General features: G+C 49.8%; 1 protein-coding gene across 1 annotated transcript; it reads left to right on the top strand.

Moving 5' to 3' along the window:
- The first annotated feature begins 12,402 nt into the window (after positions 1-12,402).
- LOC127315955 (uncharacterized) lies at positions 12,403-15,519 on the top strand. The gene is made up of 8 exons (XM_071823732.1): positions 12,403-12,984; positions 13,078-13,285; positions 13,379-13,573; positions 13,654-13,827; positions 13,921-14,289; positions 14,370-14,585; positions 14,654-14,774; positions 15,145-15,519. Exons 1-8 carry the CDS (start codon positions 12,431-12,433, stop codon positions 15,222-15,224), a joined length of 1,917 nt encoding a protein of 638 aa, XP_071679833.1. The 5' UTR covers positions 12,403-12,430; the 3' UTR covers positions 15,225-15,519.
- Positions 15,520-23,386: the final 7,867 nt, after the last annotated feature.

The following is a 23,386-nucleotide window of genomic DNA, read 5'->3' as shown; positions in this document are numbered from 1 at the left end:
CTTGATCTCGCTGGACAACGCCGCCATTTTATGTCCTAGTTATTAGGATCTGTTCCTCTTGTACAAGACTGCAAGCTAAGCTAGCATATGGATAAAGAAGAGAGGTGCCGATGGATGATGAGCCATGCTAGCTCTCGTAGTGCTGCATATATAACCGATGCGGTCGGCTACAACTACGTCAACACGTCTTAATTATCTCCAAATAAGGATGATGTGTAATAGACACCCCAGTATATATATTTGGCATGACAAGAGGTAGCTTCCCTTTCGAAGGGAAACATACTCCCTCTGTTCCATTCTATAGGGCCTATAGTTTTTTGGCACGAAAATTAGCGCAAGAGTATTTTGTACACAAGACCCCTAGCTGAACGATTTGAGATCAACGTAAAATTTGGGAAATCCATATCTTACGTACTTACCATAACAAATTTGGGACCTCAACGATTTGGGAGCTAAACGGGGAGGGGGTAATTGAAAAAAAGCTAAGATACAACCTTATATTCTGAAACAAATGACAAAAATCTATAGGCACTATAGAAAGGAACGGTATTATTTATTAGGTTTAGAGCATCTCTAGCTGCGTCTCAATATGGGTCTTCCAAACACATCAAATCGGCCAAATTAGGTCGCTTGTGTGTGTTGTTGTGTTTGGAGCAGACGGGAAGGATGTGAACCCGAGTGCTAGTGCACCTGGTTTTTTTTTAAATTGAAAAAAATCTAATTAAAAGTTTCAAACAAATAAGGATGTGGCGGCAGCCTGTAGACCTGGGAGGTCCTCGGGGGTGTGCTGCAAAGCACTTTGCCGTGCGAGGTGGCGCACGGCAAAGCGTGCGCACGACACAGAGCAGCCGCACGGCAACTTATGCGCGCACGGCAAAGGGTTGGCCGCACGGCAACGTATGCGCGCACGGCAAAGCCCCCAGCACACGGCAACGCAGTGCCGCACGGCACAGACTTTGGCGCACGGCACAGACGTGAGCGCACGGCAGAGGCCTTTGCCGTGCAAAACGACCACGCGCACGGCAACGTTGGCTTTGCCGGCGCTATCTTTGCCGGGCAGACTTTACCGTGCGCACGCGCACGGCAAAGTCTTTGCCGTGCGTATAGGCCCCTTTGCCGTGTGATTTGTCGCACGGCAACGTCATGTTCTCCCGTAGTGTACATATTATGTTGATACTTATTTGTGTAAGTTTACACGAAAAATACAATTATATTTGGCTTACACGAAAATGACAAAATGTCCAAATAACATTATAATGGTAGGTGAGTATTGTTCACAGAAATAGTGAATTGCAGTTTCACAATTTTGTGTAGGTCACATATGGTAGTTTTTTTTTATCTCAAAATCTGCACAAATAAGTATGAACATAATATCTACACGTGCATTTTTCAAATTTTTCTAAAACTTTGAAATGGCATTTTTTGGAACTTTTATTATAGGGTTCATATGACTTAATATGACTATCACTACAGGAAAAAGTCTCACTGCCGTGCGCGCCTCTTTGCCGTGTGCCTCTTCGACCCTTTGCCGTGTGGCAGTTCTTTGCCGTGCGCGCGCGGCGCACGGCAATGACAGCTTTGCCGTGCAGCAGGGGAACGACGCACGGCAAACAAAAGGCGCACGGCAAAGCTACAGCTCGGCACTCGGCAAAGCATACCCGCACGGTAAAGCAGCCAGACGGCGCACGGCAAAGTAACCCCCCACGGCAAAGAGGCCACGAAGGCGCACGGCAAAGCCGCGGGCACGGCAAAGATGCCTTTGCCGTGCGTGGCAACCCTTTGCCGTGCGTTTTTGCACGGCACAGAGGGCAGTTTCATTTATTTTCCTTCTTTTGTAGTATTCATATTTATATTAATACTTATATTTGTTGTAAAATTAGTTTTTACTTTTTGTAGACTGTTTGTTAGTGTTACTTAATACAATCTGTATACCGATAAAACAAGTAATCTACATCTTCATCGACCCCTCCCCCCAACATATCAGGGTTTCGGAGCAAATTAACGGGGGTTCGGTGTCTGCTAAGTGTTATCGCCCCCACATATTTGGTGCAATTTCTTGCAGCTTTACACCTTACACGACACTTCCAAACATATTCTTGGTCCACATGAAAGTTTGGCTGGGATTGAAAGTGCTCCGGAGGTCTCCCCCCCCAACACATCGGTCTATATATGGGCCCCGGTGGTCTACCCCCCCTAGATTTGGTGAATCACACATTCCAACACACTTTCACACATATCCTAGGTCCACTTGCAAGTTTTGGTGGCATTCCGGTGCTCCGGCGGTAGTTCCCCAGCGGTGCGTGCATCGGGGGGTCTACCCCCCTAGATTTCACCGCGCGAGGTGCCACCAACCTACTTTTTTGTAGGTTTAGTTTTGTTTAGGCCATCTACACATGGAAAGCTAGGTTTGGCACACTTTGGCACATTGTAGCCACCGGTATACCCGCAGCGGGACACTTGACCTACAAGTCGAGGAATCTTGCAAGTCTTTGTCGCCCGAAAGAGAGGAATCTCACACATGGGAGCAATGCCTTGCACCATTTGGTGAATCACACCTTCCAACACACTTTCACACATATCCTAGGTCCACATGCAAGTGTTGGTGGCATTCCGGTGCTCCGGCGGTAGTTCCCCCCCGAAACGGCGGTCTGCGTGCCTCGGGGTCTACCCCCTAGATTTCACCGCGAGGTTCCACCAACATACTTTTTGGTAGGTTTAGTTTTGTTTAGGCCATATACACATGTAAAGCTAGGTTTGGCACACTTTGGCACATTGTAGCCACCGGTATACCCGCAGCGGGACACTTCAGCCTACAAGTCGAGGAATCTTCCAAGTCTTTGTCGCCCGAAAGAGAGGAATCTCACACATGGGAGCAATGCCTTGCACCATTTGGTGAATCACACCTTCCAACACACTTTCACACATATCCTAGTTAGACTTCCAAGTTTTGGTGGCATTCGGTGCTCGCGGTAGTTCCCGAAAGCGGCGGTGCGTGCCTCGGGGGTCTACCCCCCTAGATTTCACCGCGCGAGGTTCCACCAACATACTTTTTGGTAGGTTTAGTTTTGTTTAGGCCATATACACATGTAAAGGTAGGTTTGGCACACTTTGGCACATTGTAGCCACCGGTATACCCGCAGCGGGACACTTCAGCCTACAAGTCGAGGAATCTTCCAAGTCTTTGTCGCCCGAAAGAGAGGAATCTCACACATGGGAGCAATGCCTTGCACCATTTGGTGAATCACACCTTCCAACACACTTTCACACATATCCTAGGTCCACATGCAAGTGTTGGTGGCATTCCGGTGCTCCGGCGGTAGTTCCCCCCCGAAAACGGCGGTCTGCGTGCCTCGGGGGGTCTACCCCCGAGAATTAAACCCGGGTCGTTCCACCAACATACTTTTTGGTAGGTTTAGTTTTGTTTAGGCCATATACACATGTAAAGCTAGGTTTGGCACACTTTGGCACATTGTAGCCACCGGTATACCCGCAGCGGGACACTTCAGCCTACAAGTCGAGGAATCTTCCAAGTGCTGTCGCCCGAAAGAGAGGAATCTCACACATGGGAGCAATGCCTTGCACCATTTGGTGAATCACACCTTCCAACACACTTTCACACATATCCTAGGTCCACATGCAAGTGTTGGTGGCATTCCGGTGCTCCGGCGGTAGTTCCCCCCCGAAAACGGCGGTCTGCGTGCATCGGGGGGTCTACCCCCCTAGATTTCACCGCGCGAGGTTCCACCAACATACTTTTTGGTAGGTTTAGTTTTGTTTAGGCCATATACACATGTAAAGCTAGGTTTGGCACACTTTGGCACATTGTAGCCACCGGTATACCCGCAGCGGGACACTTCAGCCTACAAGTCGAGGAATCTTCCAAGTCTTTGTCGCCCGAAAGAGAGGAATCTCACACATGGGAGCAATGCCTTGCACCATTTGGTGAATCACACCTTCCAACACACTTTCACACATATCCTAGGTCCACATGCAAGTTTTGGTGGCATTCCGGTGCTCCGGCGGTAGTTCCCCCCCGAAAACGGCGGTCTGCGTGCCTCGGGGGGTCTACCCCCTAGATTTCACCGCGCGAGGTTCCACCAACATACTTTTTGGTAGGTTTAGTTTTGTTTAGGCCATATACACATGTAAAGGTAGGTTTGGCACACTTTGGCACATTGTAGCCACCGGTATACCCGCAGCGGGACACTTCAGCCTACAAGTCGAGGAATCTTCCAAGTCTTTGTCGCCCGAAAGAGAGGAATCTCACACATGGGAGCAATGCCTTGCACCATTTGGTGAATCACACCTTCCAACACACTTTCACACATATCCTAGGTCCACATGCAAGTGTTGGTGGCATTCCGGTGCTCCGGCGGTAGTTCCCCCCCGAAAACGGCGGTCTGCGTGCATCGGGGGGTCTACCCCCCTAGATTTCACCGCGCGAGGTTCCACCAACATACTTTTTGGTAGGTTTAGTTTTGTTTAGGCCATATACACATGGAAAGGTAGGTTTGGCACACTTTGGCACATTGTAGCCACCGGTATACCCGCAGCGGGACACTTCAGCCTACAAGTCGAGGAATCTTCCAAGTGCTGTCGCCCGAAAGAGAGGAATCTCACACATGGGAGCAATGCCTTGCACCATTTGGTGAATCACACCTTCCAACACACTTTCACACATATCCTAGGTCCACATGCAAGTGTTGGTGGCATTCCGGTGCTCCGGCGGTAGTTCCCCCCCGAAAACGGCGGTCTGCGTGCATCGGGGGGTCTACCCCCCTAGATTTCACCGCGCGAGGTTCCACCAACATACTTTTTGGTAGGTTTAGTTTTGTTTAGGCCATATACACATGGAAAGCTAGGTTTGGCACACTTTGGCACATTGTAGCCACCGGTATACCCGCAGCGGGACACTTCAGCCTACAAGTCGAGGAATCTTCCAAGTGTTATCGCCCGAAAGAGAGGACTCTCACACATGGGAGCTATGCCTTGCACCATTTGGTGAATCACACCTTCCAACACACTTTCACACATATCCTAGGTCCACTTGCAAGTTTTGGTGGCATTCCGGTGCCCCGGCGGTCGTTCCCCCCCGATAACGGCGGTCTGCGTGCCTCGGGGGGTCTACCCCCCTAGATTTCTCCGCGCGAGGTTCCACCAACATACTTTTTGATAGGTTTAGTTTTTTTTAGGCCATATACACATGGAAAGCTAGGTTTGACACACTTTGGCACACTATAGCCACCGGTATACCCGCGGCGGGACACTTCAGCCTACAAGTCGAGGAATCTTCCAAGTGTTATCGCCCGAAAGAGAGGAATGCCACACATGGGAGCTATGCCTTGCACCATTTGGTGAATCACACCTTCCAACACACTTTCACACATATCCTAGGTCCACTTGCAAGTTTTGGTGGCATTCCGGTGCCCCGGCGGTCGTTCCCCCCCGATAACGGCGGTCTGCGTGCCTCGGGGGGTCTACCCCCCTAGATTTCTCCGCGCGAGGTTCCACCAACATAGTTTTTGATAGGTTTAGTTTTGTTTAGGCCATATACACATGGAAAGCTAGGTTTGACACACTTTGGCACACTATAGCCACCGGTATACCCGCGGCGGGACACTTCAGCCTACAAGTCGAGGAATCTTCCAAGTGTTATCGCCCGAAAGAGAGGACTCTCACACATGGGAGCTATGCCTTGCACCATTTGGTGAATCACACCTTCCAACACACTTTCACACATATCCTAGGTCCACTTGCAAGTTTTGGTGGCATTCCGGTGCCCCGGCGGTCGTTCCCCCCGATAACGGCGGTCTGCGTGCCTCGGGGGGTCTACCCCCCTAGATTTCTCCGTGCGAGGTTCCACCAACATAGTTTTTGATAGGTTTAGTTTTGTTTAGGCCATATACACATGGAAAGCTAGGTTTGACACACTTTGGCACACTATAGCCACCGGTATACCCGCGGCGGGACACTTCAGCCTACAAGTCGAGGAATCTTCCAAGTGTTATCGCCCGAAAGAGAGGACTCTCACACATGGGAGCTATGCCTTGCACCATTTGGTGAATCACACCTTCCAACACACTTTCACACATATCCTAGGTCCACTTGCAAGTTTTGGTGGCATTCCGGTGCCCCGGCGGTCGTTCCCCCCGATAACGGCGGTCTGCGTGCCTCGGGGGGTCTACCCCCCTAGATTTCTCCGTGCGAGGTTCCACCAACATACTTTTTGATAGGTTTAGTTTTGTTTAGGCCATATACACATGGAAAGCTAGGTTTGACACACTTTGGCACACTATAGCCACCGGTATACCCGCGGCGGGACACTTCAGCCTACAAGTCGAGGAATCTTCCAAGTGTTATCGCTCGAAAGAGAGGAATGCCACACATGGGAGCTATGCCTTGCACCATTTGGTGAATCACACCTTCCAACACACTTTCACACATATCCTAGGTCCACTTGCAAGTTTTGGTGGCATTCCGGTGCCCCGGCGGTCGTTCCCCCCGATAACGGCGGTCTGCGTGCCTCGGGGGGTCTACCCCCCTAGATTTCTCCGCGCGAGGTTCCACCAACATACTTTTTGATAGGTTTAGTTTTGTTTAGGCCATATACACATGGAAAGCTAGGTTTGACACACTTTGGCACACTGTAGCCATCCTCATCCACACACGCGCACGCTCGACCCGTATACCCCCGATAACGGCGGTCTCGATCTACCCCTAGATCGATTTCTTCGATCGAGGCTCCATCCCGGTAGTTTTTAAATATCATGATAATTACATTATTAAACAATATACATGTTAAAAGACATGTTTAATATAATTTTGAAATAGATTTGAATTTTACCGAGTATTAAAATGGTGAAAAAACAATTTTACCGTGCCAAAGCGCACAGCAAAGACAGTATTGCACGGCAAAGAGTTGTTTGCCGTGCAGAGGCGCACGGCAAAGGCTCTGTTGCACGGCAAAGAATCCTTTGCCGTGCGGAAGCGCACGGCAAAGCCTCTAAGCGCACGGCAAAGCCCTTAGGCACACGGCAAAGAGGTGCCGCTCGGCAAAGCTGCCGAAACGTTATCCACGCGCGCGGCTCGGGCCGACCGGCCTCATCCACACATCGCCTCCACACACGCGCTCCTCACCAGCTGCCCGCGACGCCGCCGCCAAGACCCTGCCCCCGCGTGCCGCCGCCGCCAAGCGCGACCCGCCGTCGCGCCGCGCCGCCGCGTCGCCTCGTCGCCGCCTCGCCCTGCCCCCGCGTGCCGCCGCCGCGCGCCAAGCTCTGCCCCCGCCGCCGCCTCGCCTCGTCGCCGCCTCGCCTCCGCCACCACCGCACCAGGCCCCCCTCCTCCCCGTGCCGGGCCCCCTCCACCCCCCGCGCAGGGCACCCTCCACGCAGGGCCCCCCCTCCCCGTCCAGGCCACCTCCTCCCGCGCCGGGCCCCCTCCTCCGCCGCGCCAGGCCAGCTCGTCCCGCCTCCCGACGCCGCCAGGTCACCTCCTCCCGCCGCCAGGTCCCCTCCTCCCGCCGCGGCCACCAGCCGCCCCTGCCTCCAAGCCCCCTGCCAAGGTTAGTTAGGTTAGTGTAGGATTTAGTGTAGTTAATTAGTGTAGGATCTAGTGTAGGATTTAGTGTACGAATTTTAAAAATGAAATTTAGTGTAGGATTTTTTAAAATAGGTTAGAAATAGGCCAATATAGAAGAAAAAATGTAATGTGCTGCGGTAAAAGTTGTGAAATGTGTGTGTGCCCCGGCCCTCCTCCGATTATAATGTGATAGTAATAGTTGTCAAATAAATTGTGTTCGCTTGCAATAATTAGTAATTCATTTTGTCGCTATGCAGGCGATGCTTCGAGGAGGACACGGGGGGCAGCGTCGCGAGGGTCTCTGAGGGGGCGTCCCGGATCTTCTTCGAGGTGGTCACGGGGGGCGGCGTCGCGGGGGTCTTTGAGGGGGCGTCCCGGATCTTCTTCGCCGATTCGCTCACGCGTCAAGGGTAAAAATCTCGCCCCTATGTACCTAGGTTTTTTTTTGGGTCTAGATCACCAAGTATGTCGCGTTACCTAGGCGTCTCTTCCCGACCGTAAGGGTTACGCGGATAAATATGCATTAGTGGTCTCGCATATTATGAAGCGTAACTCTTACGGCATTTATCGGGACAGTCGGTGGATGCGTAGTTGGGTACGTTCTTCCTGCTCTACCCCGATCCGAGTCAGGATTTCGGCAGCGCCTCCCCGTTGTTCTCCGGATGCACACCCCTCTCGGCTTTTTGGCGAGACGTGTATCGGGAGAGCAGCGGCGAGGTGCTGCCGAAATTCTGTCTCTGATCAGGGTAGAGCAGGGAGAACGTACTCAATCTACGGATCCGGCGGCTGCTAGGAGCCCACCTAGTAGAGATTCAGGTTGATGCATGCGTAAAAAAGGAAAAATTAAAATGCGGATCATGTTTGATATAAATTCTAAGTTCGTCTGTTTTGGTGCTGGTTAGAGGATGGATAACCGTGACTGGATGTACGATGGCAGAATCGGTCCGTGGAAATATACTGAGGAATGGGGAGAAAAGACCAAGCAGTTCGTGGACAGCGCGTTTGACATCCCTAGCAGACCCAGGACAGTTTTTTGCCCTTGTAGTAAGTGCAACAACCAAAAAACACAGGACAAGGAAACTATGAGTCTTCACCTGATCAAGTCTGGGTTCAAACCATCCTACAAGATTTGGACTTTTCATGGAGAAAAGGCGAAGAAACGTGCTAGGAAGGAGGTGCGGCAGATTCAGCCTAGGAGAGAATATGATACTGGGTTTGATAGGTGCCTAGAGAACTTGGCTAATGGTAATGTGCCTGAAAGCCCTCATGTAGAGGCGGAGACATCTAGGGATGCGGAGACAAGTGAGGAGCCGGAGGAAAACACAAAGAAGTATTACGAGGCTTTGTTTGCTTCGCAGAAACCCCTACACGTAAATACAGATGTCACCCAACTAGATGCCATCGCTCGCCTTTTGGCCTTTAAGTGCCACAGGAATCTGTGCAGAGATGGGTTCGATGAACTTTTGGTCCTCGTTGGCAGCATTCTGCCGAAAGGGCACCTCTTGCCGCAAAACTTCTACTATTCGAAAAAATTGCTCAGTGACCTCAAGATGTCATCTCAGCAGATACACGCTTGTCCAAAGGGATGCATGCTATTCAGAGAGGAGCATGCTAACACAAACTATTGCATCCATTGCAATAGCTCTAGGTACTTTGAGGTTGACACCAATGGTGATGGTCAGAAGAGGCAGACCACGGTTGCCAAGAATATCCTCCGCTATCTTCCAGTCCTACCGAGGATCCAGCGGCTCTTCATGACCGAGGATACTGCCCAGCAGATGAGGTGGGCTGTAGAAGGGATCAGACCAGACAGTGGCAAGATGATACATCCGTCGGATGGTACTGCATGGAAGAACTTTGTCAAGAAATATCCCCTGAAAGCCGGTGACCCGAGGAGCGTAGCAATTGCGATATCAACCGATGGGTTCAATCCATATGGTATGTCGGCTGCGGTATACAGTTGTTGGCCAGTGTTTGTTATTCCCCTGAACCTACCCCCTGGCGTCTGCACGAGATCAGAGTACATGTTTGTGTCGATGATAATCCCTGGACCGAAATACCCGGGTAAGAACATGAACGTGTATCTGGAACCACTGATTGATGACTTGCTTCTTGGGTGGCAAGATCGCGGGATCCGAACTTATGACGCGGCAAAGAAGGAACACTTCGATATGTATGTCTGGTACCACACGTCTCTGCATGACTTGCCAGCACGTGCTTTGTTCTGCGGGTGGTGTACACATGGGAAGTGGCCTTGTCCGGAGTGCAGGCAAGCCGTGACTTTCTTCTGGCTAAACAAGGGTGGCAAGTATTCCTGCTTTGATGAAGCTCGGCAGTTCCTTGAGCAGAATCATGAATACAGGAGTGATGTAAAGAGCTTCAAAAAAGGCCGTGTTGTCCATGCACCGAAGCCAATTCCGAAGACGGACAGGAAACCAAGGCCGAGTTAGACGCTCTCCAGCCTAACCCTGATGGGAATGGTTTCTTGGGATATGGGGAGACACACCAATGGACCCACAAGCCGTGCTTCTGGAAGCTTCCTTACTTTGAGTTTCTGGAGCTCCCGCATAACATTGATGTAATGCACACCGAGAAGAATATCAGTGAAGCCATTTGGAGCACCATAGTGGACACTGAGAAGACGAAGGATAACATAAAGGCTCGAATTGACCAAGAAAAGTTGTGCGATAGGCCAGAGTTGAACATGAAGCCACCTCATGGTGCCAAAAAAACTTGGACTAAGCCACACGCTCCGTTCTGCCTCACAAAGGCCCAAAAAAGGGAGGTCTTCCAATGGATGAAGGACTCCTTGTTTTTCCCTGATGGGTTCGCAGCCAACTGGATGAGGGGTCTTAACATTGAAACGTTGCGAGTACAAGGACTGAAGAGTCATGACTACCACGTATGGATTGAGCGGATAATGCCGGTGATGATTCGAGGCTATGTCCCTGAGAAGACTTGGCGAGTGCTAGCGAGGTTGAGTTATTTCTTCCGCCAGATTTGTGCTAGGGAGTTAGACACTAAAGTGATTGAGAAGCTGGATGAACAGGCACCCATGTTGCTTTGCGATCTAGAGAAGATCTTTCCTCCAGCGTTCTTTAATCCGATGCAACATATGATCCTCCACCTCGCGAAGGAATGCTTAAAGGGGGGGCCGAATTGGGGCCGTTGGCAGTTTGGTCCCGAGAGAGAAACACAAAAGCTTCGTCAGATGACTGGCAATAAATGCAAGATCGAAGCATCCATAGCCGAGGCAGTCCTGAACGTGGAGGTGGCAAACTTCACCACTAAGCACTATGATCCCAACATTCCCACAAAGCACAACCCGGTCCTCCGTTACAATGCCGCCAACAATGAAGATGTACCCAAGCTTAGCATCTTCATAGGGCTTGGCGGCAAGTCAAGTGGCTCGAAGCCGTACACAACGAATTTACATGAGCGGGAGTTGATCCACTCATATGTCTTGAACACCATGGTGGAAGTGAAGCCGTACATCAAGTAAGTGCTAACCATTTAGTTATTCGCAAACATTCATCGTATGTTCGTGGCTAACTCTTCCTCCGTTCATTCTTATAGACAATTCACGGCTAAATATTGGAGGTATACCCACAGGATCCTACCTCGGAAGAATCCAAGGATATTTTCGATAAGGGCGGCGGTCACGGTTTCGATGCTGGTTCTGTGGTTTGGTACTATCCTATCCAAATTTGTTTGTACACTGTCGACATTTCGGCCGACATTTCTTGTTCTAAACTTGTCGTCCTAATCTTGTAGGCAAGAACTGACAAAGACATGAATCCCTTGCTACGAAAAATTGCTAGGGGCTTCAACCATTCCGTCGACTCGTTCAATTCTTATGACGTGAACGGGTATCGCTTCCAGACCCATCAATACACAACAAGCCGTCCAAACAAGAAGACAATAAATAGCGGGGTGGTATGTCAAGGTGATGATGGACTCCATTACTATGGAAGAGTCGAGGGTATATACGAGCTGAATTACGGGTTTGACAAAGGGCTAAATCCCGTCGTATTCAAATGCCATTGGTTCGACCCACGTCGCGTGAGACGGGATCCTGAAATTGGATTGGTCGAAGTTGAAAGAAGCTCTGTTTATAAGGGAGAGGACGTGTACATTTTGGCCACCCAAGCCTTCCAAGTATTCTATCTCCCGTACGCGTGCCGAAACCCGACCAAACGTCTACATGGATGGGATGTTGTGATGACGGTTCCTTCACGCATTAGGCCACCCCCGCCAAACAAGGACGATTACCGCCGCGTAGACCCCTCAACAAGGACTGTTGATTTTTATCAAGAAGAAGGGCTCCCCGGTCATTTCACTATCGACTTGTCGGCCGTTGTTGATAACATGGTCGTAGACGATGAGCAAGAAGAAGATGCGGTTATGGAGGAAGACAATGAAGAATATGAAGCTGAGGATGTGTGTGCCGTAGAAGACCTAAGTTTGCTCGAGGCGTTCAAAGCAGGCATTGACCTAGATCCAAATGGACCACCTCCAGGTTTCATCGATGATTATTGGTTCGCTGAGCCTGATGATGATGAAACATGTGGTCCAAATACGGATGTCGACATAGGCTACTGATCTATGTAGTTGTAATTCTGAGGCTATCCTATATATGTACTGAACTATGTGTTATTTGTAATAAACTATGATCTATGTAGTTGTAATTGTGAGGCTATCCTATGTACTGAACTATGTGCTATTTGTAATAAACTATGATCTATGTACTGAACTATGTGCTATTTATTTTTGATTTCACTAATATTCATCTGTTTACATTGCATACTAATAAACCACTCTTTTCATTGTGTTTGCAGGTGATTGAAACATGCCGCCAAGAAAAAGAAAGGGAGGTTTCAAAAAGAAGATCAAGGCCGTGGCTGAGCTTGTGGGACTTTCGAGTGGTTCGTCGTCGCAGACACGTCCTCCTAGCGCTCCTCCTAGCCCTCCACCACGGAGGAAGAATGCCCAGCCACGGCGACTTCGTACCCCTTCTCCTAGTCCTCCCCCAGCCGAGGATGATGACGAGGAGCAGTGGGGTGGGGAGGACGAGGAGGACGGTGAGGAGCACGGTGGGCAGGACGAGGAGGCCGGTGGGGAGGACGGTGGGGAGGACGGTGGGGAGGACAGTGGGGAGGACGGTGGGGAGGACGGTGGGGAGGACGGTGGGGAGGACCTCGAGGAGGATGAGGGGCTGGGGGGTATGCCGCAGGAGCTAGACCCGACCCTAGTTTGGTCTCCGCCGGTGGAGGAGGTGTACGTTGCAGCCGAGGAGAGGCTGGAACCACGGGACAAGAAGCCGTATAGGCGCGGGATTACGAAACTCCCCAAGCTAAAAACTTGGGCCTTCCGCGATGTTGTTCTCGTGCCCGCTGGAAAGAGGTACATGCTGATTTTGGCATTCCATTATTGAAATTTTTATCATTATACATATTTTTATCACATGCATACTGATTTTGGCATTTCGTTGTGCAGCATGTTCAAGTATGGCGACCCGAGGAGGAAGCCGACACGTGAGTACCCGAACATCCTTGGAGGCATAATTAGGAAGCATTTCCCTGGGATTGTCAATCTCCCTACTGGTGGCCGCGACGTGGCTTGGACTTGGAAGCACTACAGCTACGCGGAAGATCCTAGCGGCAAGTACGAAAACATGCAAGAGCGGGTTGTCCGCCACTTCTGGGTACGTGACTTTTGGCTTCTTAGCATTCAAACACTTCTTGGCTACCAATAGTTGCTCTAATTCATCTTATTTTACCTATGTGCATGGTTGCAGAAATACTTCAAGAGGGCTGAGGGCAAGGAAATTGCGTGCGACGTTATCTTACACGAGTTGTGCAGGGTGAGGGTGACTGGCATGCACTACGAGGCACGTGTCCAAGCGGCCCGCGATCGGCACGCCGAGCGCAAAGTTTGGATGAGTAAGGCTGATTGTCGGGATACGCTCATGGCACCATGGCAGTACATGCAGGTATTAGCATCGATGTGTTATTTATTTCCGCATTTTCATGTAGTTTATGTTCTAATAATGGGTCTATCTTGTGTATGTAGCACCCTCCTCAGTACGTCGGGGAAGACAGGGCGTGCTTTCTTGCGATGGTCATATGGTGGACATCCCGCGAGTACGCCCGGAAGCACGAGGAGGGCAAGCAGAAGCGTTCAGAGATGGGAGGTGGATCACATGTCCTGGGCAGCAAGAACTTGGCCCTTACCTTGCAGGATGAGGTGAGCAAGTGGTTTCTTCATTCTTTCGTTTTATGTTATTGCTAGCCCCGCAAGTGTCTCCCTCTTCACTTAATTGCATGTACTCTTTTGCAGGAAGTGAAGACAGGCGTGGCACCAAACTTGTTTGGCTTTTTCCAAAAGTCGAAGACCAGGAAGGAGCCGCATCCTGAAACGGGGTCCTTGTGGGTCAACGACCTAGCGGAGGGCCAGTGTGGCGCGTACCGCTCGAAGTTCAAGGACAAGCACGGCGAAGACGCCGACCCAACCACCGAAGAGTTTGACGTTGAGGTTGCGGTGCTTGCGGGACAAGGCAAGAAGGGTGGCCGCCTATGGATTGCTGACGGGTTAGTCGACCCAAGTACCATTCCATCTCTACGCCAGATCCGTCGTGGGCGTACGAGCGAGCAGCCTCGGGTAGAGACCCGCCCACGGGCTTCGGACCTAGCTATCGAGAAGTTACGGGTAAGTTCTTCGTCGATCCTCTACGCTTCATTACATGTTTTCCATTGCAATGTTACTGACATCGCGGCAACACAACGTAGGCGGAGATGGAAGAAAGGGAACGGAGGCACCAAGAGGAGCAGATGCAGATGCAGCAGCAGCTTAGGGAGAACATGCAGATGCAGCAGCAGATGTTGCAGCAGATGCAACAACAGCAGCAGATGTTCCAGCAGATGTTCATGAACCAGACCGTGCTGACTTCACCACCGGGGAGTAGTGGTCCTAGCACGTCGTGTCCTCCTATGTTCCCACATTTTGTAAGTGGTTAACTTAATATCTCCGTCTCAATCTTGTTTGTTGTCTAACCGAACTTTGGATATTGCAGATCCCCACGCCCGATCCGGCTGTGATGGCGCTCCTCCAGCAAGCGCCAAGTCAGAGCCCGCTGACACCTGGCTTGACCGTCAACAATACGGGCATCATCCGGAGCCTGCAGCAGTTTCTAGGTGAGTTCTCCTACACTTCTAATTCTTCCATACCATGTCACTTGTGAATTTTAGCCATTCAACCATGTCAATTTTAGCCAGTATGTTCAATTTTACCTATTCCATGTTAATTTTAGCCATTCCATGTCATCCTTAGCCATTATGTTGAATTTTAGCCATTTCATCCAAATTCTAGCGATTATGTTCAATTTTAGCCATTCCATGTCAATTCTAGTTCTTCCATGTCAATTTTAGCCATTCCATGTCAATTCGAGTTCTTCCATGTCAATTTTAGCCATTCCATGTCAATTCTACTTCTTCCATGTCAATCCTAGTTCTTACATGTCAATTTTAGCCATTCCATGCCACTTATGCATCTATGAACTTGTAGGAGGACAAGGAGGTGGAGAAGGACAAGGAGGTGGAGAAGGACAAGGAAGTGGAGAAGGACAAGGAAGTGGCGAAGGTTGATGTTGCTTGTGTATGAACTTGTTGTGCGACTTGCCGCATTCTATGTTGGAGACTTTGTTGTTGATGTTGGACTACTTGTTGTATGAACTAATTATGTGATTTGGAACTATTGTATGGACTTTGTTGGACTACTCTTGTATGAACTTTGTTGTTGATGATGCAAATACTCTATATATTGTGCTATATGTGTATCTGGATGATTATTGCTATTTGTGAATTGCATATGCAGGGATTAATGGGGAAGCAGGGAAATTCTGGAATTTTGGCAGCATCTTTGCCGTGCATATGCACACGGCAAAGAAAAAAGCACACGGCAAAGGCCTTCTTTGCCGTGCACACACACACGGCACACGGCAAAGGCCTTCTTTGCCATGCACACATACACGGCAAAGAGCCTCCAGCTGTGCACTGCGCTGCGCCCTGTGTGCTGGTCTGTTTCTTTGCCGTGCGGGGTGTTGGCGAAGCACACGGCAAAGCCGACCCTGTGCCGTGCGGGTTGGAGGCGGAGCGCACGGCAAAGAACGCCGCACGGCAAACATTTCAGACGCACGGCAAAGAAATCTGCACGGCAAAATAGGGATAGCGCACGGCAAAGCATGGTTGCACGGCAAAGGCCTTTGCCGTGCCACTTGCCCGCGGCGCACGGCAAAGCCCTCTTTGCCGGGCGGCTCGTTGCCGTGCAGTCTTTGCCGTGCAAGCCCGCACGGCAAAGGCGTTGCCGAGCAGATTTTGGCCTTTGCCGTGCGTTTCGGCTGCACGGCAAAGCACTGTTGTGCCGTAGTGTATGGTTGGTGGCTGCTGGACTTAATATAACTTCCAATAGGAAATCACCAATGTGAGTAGGTGATCCATGGAAAAGTTAACCGTATTTTTTAACTCGTATTTTCAAGTTTCAGAAAATTCCAAAAAAGTTATTTGCCAGTAGAACTAGTAGGAATAGTCAATATGCATTAGCCTTGTCATGGCAAATTAAATAATGAGCTTGGACAGGACAATGCTTAGTTTATTTGACAAGACGAGACTTGCCTGTTAGCTTCCCTTTTCTAATTCGTTCATAGCTTCCTTGAGATCTGGGAGGTGCTTATGCCATGTAGCTTCTTCCTTGCATTAGCTGTATGCCAATACGTCAAAGTCAACTACACCCAAGTTGAAGAGTTAGAAATGTAGGCACGATTATCGTTTTCTCTCTGGCTAACGATTCAACTATTCATATCAACTGTCGTATGTTATTCCACAATTACATAAGGAGACTAAGCTAATTCGTTGTATATTTATTTAGTTTCACTAGATGAGGACATTCCATCATGTCAAGCCAACTCGCTCATCATGCTTCCGATACAGGCCCTCTAGTTAGAGCGCAATGCATGTGTTTTCGAGAGCAAGCCCATGACCATGGCCTCCACTCTAAACCTCATGTTAGACGAGAATATAATAACGCGCAGGGTTCTCAAAAAAAAATGATGTTGACGGATGAATTATATTGAATCGGAGGCTGTTGCCTAACTCTTTTCATAATTTGGGGTAGGAATTGACTGAATTTACAAGCCCCAAGTCTGGTGACTTTCGCTGACAAGTGGGACCGATGTATATATGTAGGATCTCCATGCCAGTGACCCATCCTCTCCGCTGCCCTTGACGTGGCGCCGCGCTTCTGCTGAGGAAAATTGCGGCTCCGGAACGAGAAACATGGCTTCCTCCAGAGACCTTACCTTGGGAAGTTCATGTGGTTGCGCACCGGGAAACCTCCACGCCACAACGTCGTATGCGCGGGCAGCCTCCTCCTTACTGTTGAAGGTGCCAAGCCACACACGCTCCGGCGGCGGAGATTTCGGCCACAAAATGGCCCCATGCCATATGCGGACGCGGACAAAGCCCGTGTTGGTATGGTTGGAACGGCGACGAGGAGGCATCTCAACGGCAGTGGAGGATGGAGACTTCGGTGGTGGTGCTTGCAAAAGAATTATCAGTGGTGGTGCTACACAGATGTAGAAAGGGATGCAACTCACAATGTATTGATTGGGTGCATATGGCGTTACATATATAGGCCACGTCCTCGACTATACAAGGAAGGAGGCGGGCCCAATAATCAATACAAAGATATGTATCGCTATACATAACTACAGAAGATACACATCCGGATATACAAGGATATGTATCTCAACACCCCCCGCAGTCGAAGCGTCGCCTGGTCGAACGCATAGACTGGACCGGAACTCCTCAAATGATGCCGTAGGGAGACCCTTGGTCATGATATCCGCAAATTGTTGGGAGGTGGGCACATGAAGTACTCGAATGTGTCCAAGGGCCACCTGTTCCCGAACAAAGTGGATGTCCAGCTCAATATGCTTGGTGCGGCGATGGTGGACCGGGTTGGCGGAGAGGTAGACGGCGGAGACATTGTCGCAATAGACCACGGTGGCTTTGGCAACATGACATGAAAGCTCAACGAGGAGTTGCCGCAGCCAAGAGATCTCGGCAACCGCGTTAGCAACAGCCCGGTACTCCGCTTCGGCGCTGGAGCGAGAGACCGTGGGTTGTCGCTTAGACGACCAGGAGATGAGCGAAGGTCCGAAGTTGATGCAGTAGCCAGACATGGAGCGACGCGTGTCGGGGCAGCCTGCCCAATCGGCGTCCGAGTAGGCGACGATGTCCGTGGCGGTGGAGGCGTGGAGGGAGAGGCCGAAGTCCATGGTGCCACGAATGTAGCGGAGGATCCGCTTGACTGCAGCCCAATGAGGATCCCGCGGAGCATGCATGTGAAGGCACACCTGCTGGACAGCATACTGCAGCTCGGGGCGGGTCAAGGTGAGGTACTGCAGGGCACCGACGATGGAGCGATAAAATGACGCATCCGTGGCCAACGAACCATCCGTGGCGGAGAGCTTGGACTTCCTGTCGACAGGCGTGGCCGCGGGTTTGCAATTAAGCATACCGGCGCGGTCCAGGAGCTCGTGGGCGTACTTGCGCTGATGAAGTAAGAAGCCGTCGGTGCAACGTACGACCTCGATGCCGAGGAAGTAGTGCAGGGGCCCCAAGTCCTTGAGGGCAAACTCGGCGCGAAGACGCTCGGTGATTTGTCGCAGGAGGTCCGTGGAGCTGGCCGTCAAGATGATGTCGTCGACGTAGAGCAGCAGGTACGCGGTGGTGGCACCATTGTTGTACACAAACAACGAGGCATCAGAGCGGGTGGAGCGTAAGCCGAGTTGGTGAAGAAACGCTGCGATGCGCTGGTACCAGGCACGTGGGGCCTGCTTGAGCCCGTATAACGAGCGCGAGAGCAGGCACACATGGTTGGGGTGGGCGCTGTCGATGAAACCCGTGGGCTGCTGGCAGAAGACCTGCTCCTCGAGATGGCCGTGAAGAAAGGCGTTGGAGACGTCCATCTGGTGCACGGGCCACACACGGGAGACCGCGAGCTGAAGGACGGTGCGGATCGTCCCGGGCTTGACAACCGGGGCAAAGGTGTCAGTGAAGTCGACGCCGGCACGCTGGCGAAAGCCACAAACCACCCACCGCGCCTTGTGACGGTCGAGAGTACCGTTCGGATGGAACTTGTGCTTGAAGACCCACTTCCCGGTGATGATGTTGGCGTGAGGGGGTCGGGGAACAAGCGTCCATGTCTAGTTCCGCTGCAGGGCGTCGAACTCGTCCTGCATGGCCGCAAGCCACTGCGGGTCGCGGAGAGCAGCCCGGGCAGAGGCGGGCAGGGGCGATGGCGTGGATGCTGAAGGCGCAGAAGTCGACGTGGTGCAGACGTACTCGTCCGAGGGGTACCGCGTGCTCGGGACGCGAATCCCTGCACGGGCGCGCGTGAGGGGCCCCGTGGCCGGCGGCGGAGGAGGCGGCGGCAGAGCCGGAGGCGAGGCGTCGCCCGGCGAGGACGGTGCGGCGCCTGAGCTGAGGCTCGAGGGCGACGCAAGCGGCGTCGAGGCAGATGAACCCTGCGAAGGGGCGTCGCCCGGCGAAGATGGCGCGGCGCCCGAGCTGAGGCTCGAGGGCGACGCAGGCGGCGTCGAGGCGGGCGTCGGCGCAGGTGTCGGCGCGGGTGTCGGCGTGGGGTCACCCGAGACATGGCTCGAGGGTGACCCAGAGGGTGGCGAGGCAGCGCCCGATACAGAGCTCAAGGGCGCGGCGGAGAACGACGAGGCAGTGCCCGAGTCCGAGCTCGAGGGCACTGCAGCCGGCGGACCTGCAGGGGTTCGACGCCGGGGACCATCAGTAGTCGAAGGAGGAGTGGCGACGACCTATCTCTGTGCAAAAGGAAAGCAATGCTCATCAAAGTACACGTGCCGGGAAGTGATGACGCGGTGAGAAACCGGATCATAGCAGAGGTAGCCTTTGGTGTTAGCCGGGTAACCGAGGAAAACACACGGAATGGAACGAGGGGCGAGTTTATGAGGAGTGGTGGCGGCGATACTAGGATAACAACGACAACCAAAAATCCGAAGACCGTCGTAGGATGGAGGGGAACCGTAAAGGAGGTGATGAGGTGCATAGTTCCAACGGGGACGACACGGACGAAGGTTGACAAGGAGGGTGGCGGTGGCTAAGGCGTCAGGCCAAAAGGTGGGGGGAACATGGCTATGGAATAGGAGTGTGCGGACGCAGTCGCTGAGGGTGCGGAGGTGTAGGATAACGTTGCATAGAAAACAAAAAATTTCCTACCGCGAGAACGCAATCCAAGCCAAGATGCAATCTAGAAGATGGGAGCAACGAGGGGATGAACGAGACTAACCCTTGAAGATTTCCAAAGCCTATAAGAGTAGGCTCTTATTGCTGCGGTAGACGATCACTTGCCGCTTGCAAAAGCGCGTAGAAGATCTTGATCACGGTGCCACAATCGGGCAGCACCTCCGTACTCGGTCACACGTTCGGTGTTGATGAAGACGACGTCCTTCTCCCCGTTCCAGCAGGCAGCGGAAGTAGTAGCTCCTCCTTGAATCCGGCAGCACGACGGCATGGTGGCGGTGGCGGTGGAGATCTCCGGTGGAGCTTCGCTAAGCATATGCGGGAGAGGTGGAGGAGGAGAAGAAGCTAGGGTTTGGGGAGAGAGGGGGTTGGGCGCCGGCCCTCTAAGGGGTGCGGCCAAGGCTGAGCCAAGAGTGGCTTCCCCCTCCCTCTCCTCCTCATTATATAGGTGGAAATCCCCAAGAGTTGTAGTCCAAGTCTTCGAATAAGACCCCAACAACAAAACCTCCCATAGGTGGGAAACCTACTCAAGGGGGAAATCCCACTCAAGGTGGGACTCCCACCCCTTCCTTGGGGGGTTGGCCGGCCACCCTTGGGGAGTCCACCTTGGACTCCTCCCCTTTAGGGTTGGCTGGCCATGCAAGGTGGAGTCCCTCCGGGACTCCACTTTCCATGGTGATTTCTTCCGGACTTTTCTAGAACCTTCTAGAACCTGCCATAAATGCACCGGATCATTTCCAAACTTGGAATATGACTTCCTATATATGAATCTTATTCTTCGGACCATTCAGGAACTCCTCGTGATGTCCGGGATCCCATCCGGGACTTCGAACAAAACTTCAAACTCCATTCCATATTCAAGTTCTACCATTTCAACATCAAACCTTAAGTGTGTCACCCTACGGTTCGCGAACTATGCGGAAATGGCTGAGTACTCTCTCCGACCAATAACCAGTAGCGGGATCTGGAGATCCATAATGGCTTCCACATATTCAACGATGACTTCAGTGATCAAATGAACCATTCACATACGATACCAATTCCCTTTGTCACGCGATATTTTACTTGTCCGAGGTTTGATCATCGGTATCACTCTATACCTTGTTCAACCTCGTCTCCTGACAAGTACTCTTTACTCGTACCATGGTATGTGGTCTCTTATGAACTTATTCATATGCTTGCAAGACATTAGACGACATTCCACCGAGAGGGCCCAGAGTATATCTATCCGTCATCGGGATGGACAAATCCCACTGTTGATCCATATGCCTCAACTCATACTTTCCGGATACTTAATCCCACCTTTATAACCACCCATTTACGTAGTGGCGTTTGATGTAATCAAAGTACCTTTCCGGTATAAGTGATTTACATGATCTCATGGTCATAAGGACTAGGTAACTATGTATCGAAAGCTTATAGCAAATAACTTAATGACGTGATCTTATGCTACGCTTAATTGGGTGTGTCCATTACATCATTCATATAATGATATAACCTTGTTATTAATAACATCCAATGTTCATGATTATGAAACTAATCATCTATTAATCAACAAGCTAGTTAAGAGGCATACTAGGGACTCTTTGTTGTCTACATATCACACATGTACTAATGTTTCGGTTAATACAATTATAGCATGATATATAAACATTTATCATAAACATAAAGATATATAATAACCACTTTTATTATTGCCTCTTGGGCATATCTCCTTCAGTCACCCACTTGCACTAGAGTCAATAATCTAGTTTACATTTGTAAAGATATAACACCTTGGCCTTCTGGTGTTTTATCATGTTTTGCTCACGGGAGAGGTTTTAGTCAACGGATCTGACATGCTCAGAAACGTATGTATTGTGTAATTCATTTGCGTCTCAACGCATCACTCATTTCCAAATGAGTCGGCATTAAATATGTTTGGTCTTCTGGTGGAACCTTAATTCCGCGGTCTGAAATATGTTACTAATATTGTCACACACAATATAGCTTCAAAGTTCTGACTCTGTCGGAACTACACCAAGTTCTCAAATAACCTCTTGACTTTAACATCCTTTGTCATTGTCAAAACAATGACATATTCTGCCTTCTTTTGTAGAATCCGTCATAATATTTAGAACTCTTCTAAATCTAGCATAGACAACTTCTAGCTCATCGTGCTACCTTTTAAACAACACTTAGTCTAATTTGAGATTGAAATTTTATTTTCATATGTGACAAAACAAATATCGGTGCAACATCTTACAGCGATTTGTTTGTCATTTCCCATACAAAACTATATATATATATATATCCTTAGTTCTTCTAAAGTACTCAAGAATATTCTTACCGTCGTCCAATGATCATCATATGAATCATTCTGGTATATGCTCATAACACTTTATAGCACATGACATCTGATTGTGTACATATTATTCGTGATCTATAATCACTCATGTGTTTTTACTCATTGAGTGTCAGATACACTCAAGTCTTGTTAAAACTTAACATGACAAGAATATTTTCTTAATATTTTTATATTGAACTATTTCAATATCCATTCTATGTACTTTGACTTGAACATATTATGTGTTTCAATCTATCTTCATAGATCTTGACACAAAATTTGTTTCAGTCCATATCACTTTCATTGAAGTTAATTTTTCAATGAAACCTTTTAATCAAGTATGTAATTACATTATTTATAACCAACTATATGTCTTCTACATAAGTATTACAAATATGTCTCAGCGCTCCCACTTAATTTCTTGCAAATGCAAGCCTCTTCATCGTCTCTGATGAAATCAAAAACTCTTTGACTATTTCATCCAGTGAAGATTCAAACTCCGCTATACTTACTTCATCAAATTGAAGTTTGTATACCTATCTAGTATTCCACGGACCAGCAAAACTCTTGGTTGTATCTTGTATACACCTTTTAATACATACTTCTGATAAGTAATGTATTTTGCCATCCTACTAGCATATCTCATAAAAGAAATATGTAGTGATTACTAGAATAATCCACATAGACTATAAGCATTGCTACGGAAGATCTAATCTTATCGTAGTCAACTCTTTGAACTTTGTCGTAAACAATTTTTCGACAAGTCGAGCTTCTTTAAGGATATTCCATCCAAGTCCATCAATTTTATAGATCCATTTACTTTCAAAAAGTATTTATCTATCTTGGATTTCATGGCATATAGCCATTTTAACGGAGTCAGGGCCCATCATAACTTCTTTGTTTGTAGTTGGTTTATCATTGTTCAAGATCAATCCTTTGTTCACAAATCATTTATTTGATCACAAAGTAAACCATACCTACAAGGTTCAATATGTACTTCGATCTCTATGGCTAAAACACTTTGTAGTCATGGGAGCCATGTTCGTCATGGTTGCTTCCGGAACCAATTTCCGATGCTGCGCTACTCTGATCATTATGCTCAAGTTCATAAACCTTATCAAGTTCTATTGTCCTCCCACTCAAATAC

The sequence above is a fragment of the Lolium perenne genome, chromosome 7, assembly GCF_019359855.2.
Source record: "Lolium perenne isolate Kyuss_39 chromosome 7, Kyuss_2.0, whole genome shotgun sequence".
In the NCBI taxonomy this organism is placed as follows: Eukaryota; Viridiplantae; Streptophyta; class Magnoliopsida; order Poales; family Poaceae; genus Lolium; species Lolium perenne.
The sequence above is the reverse complement of the archived record's forward strand: the minus strand, read 5'-3'. Positions and strand labels throughout refer to the sequence as shown.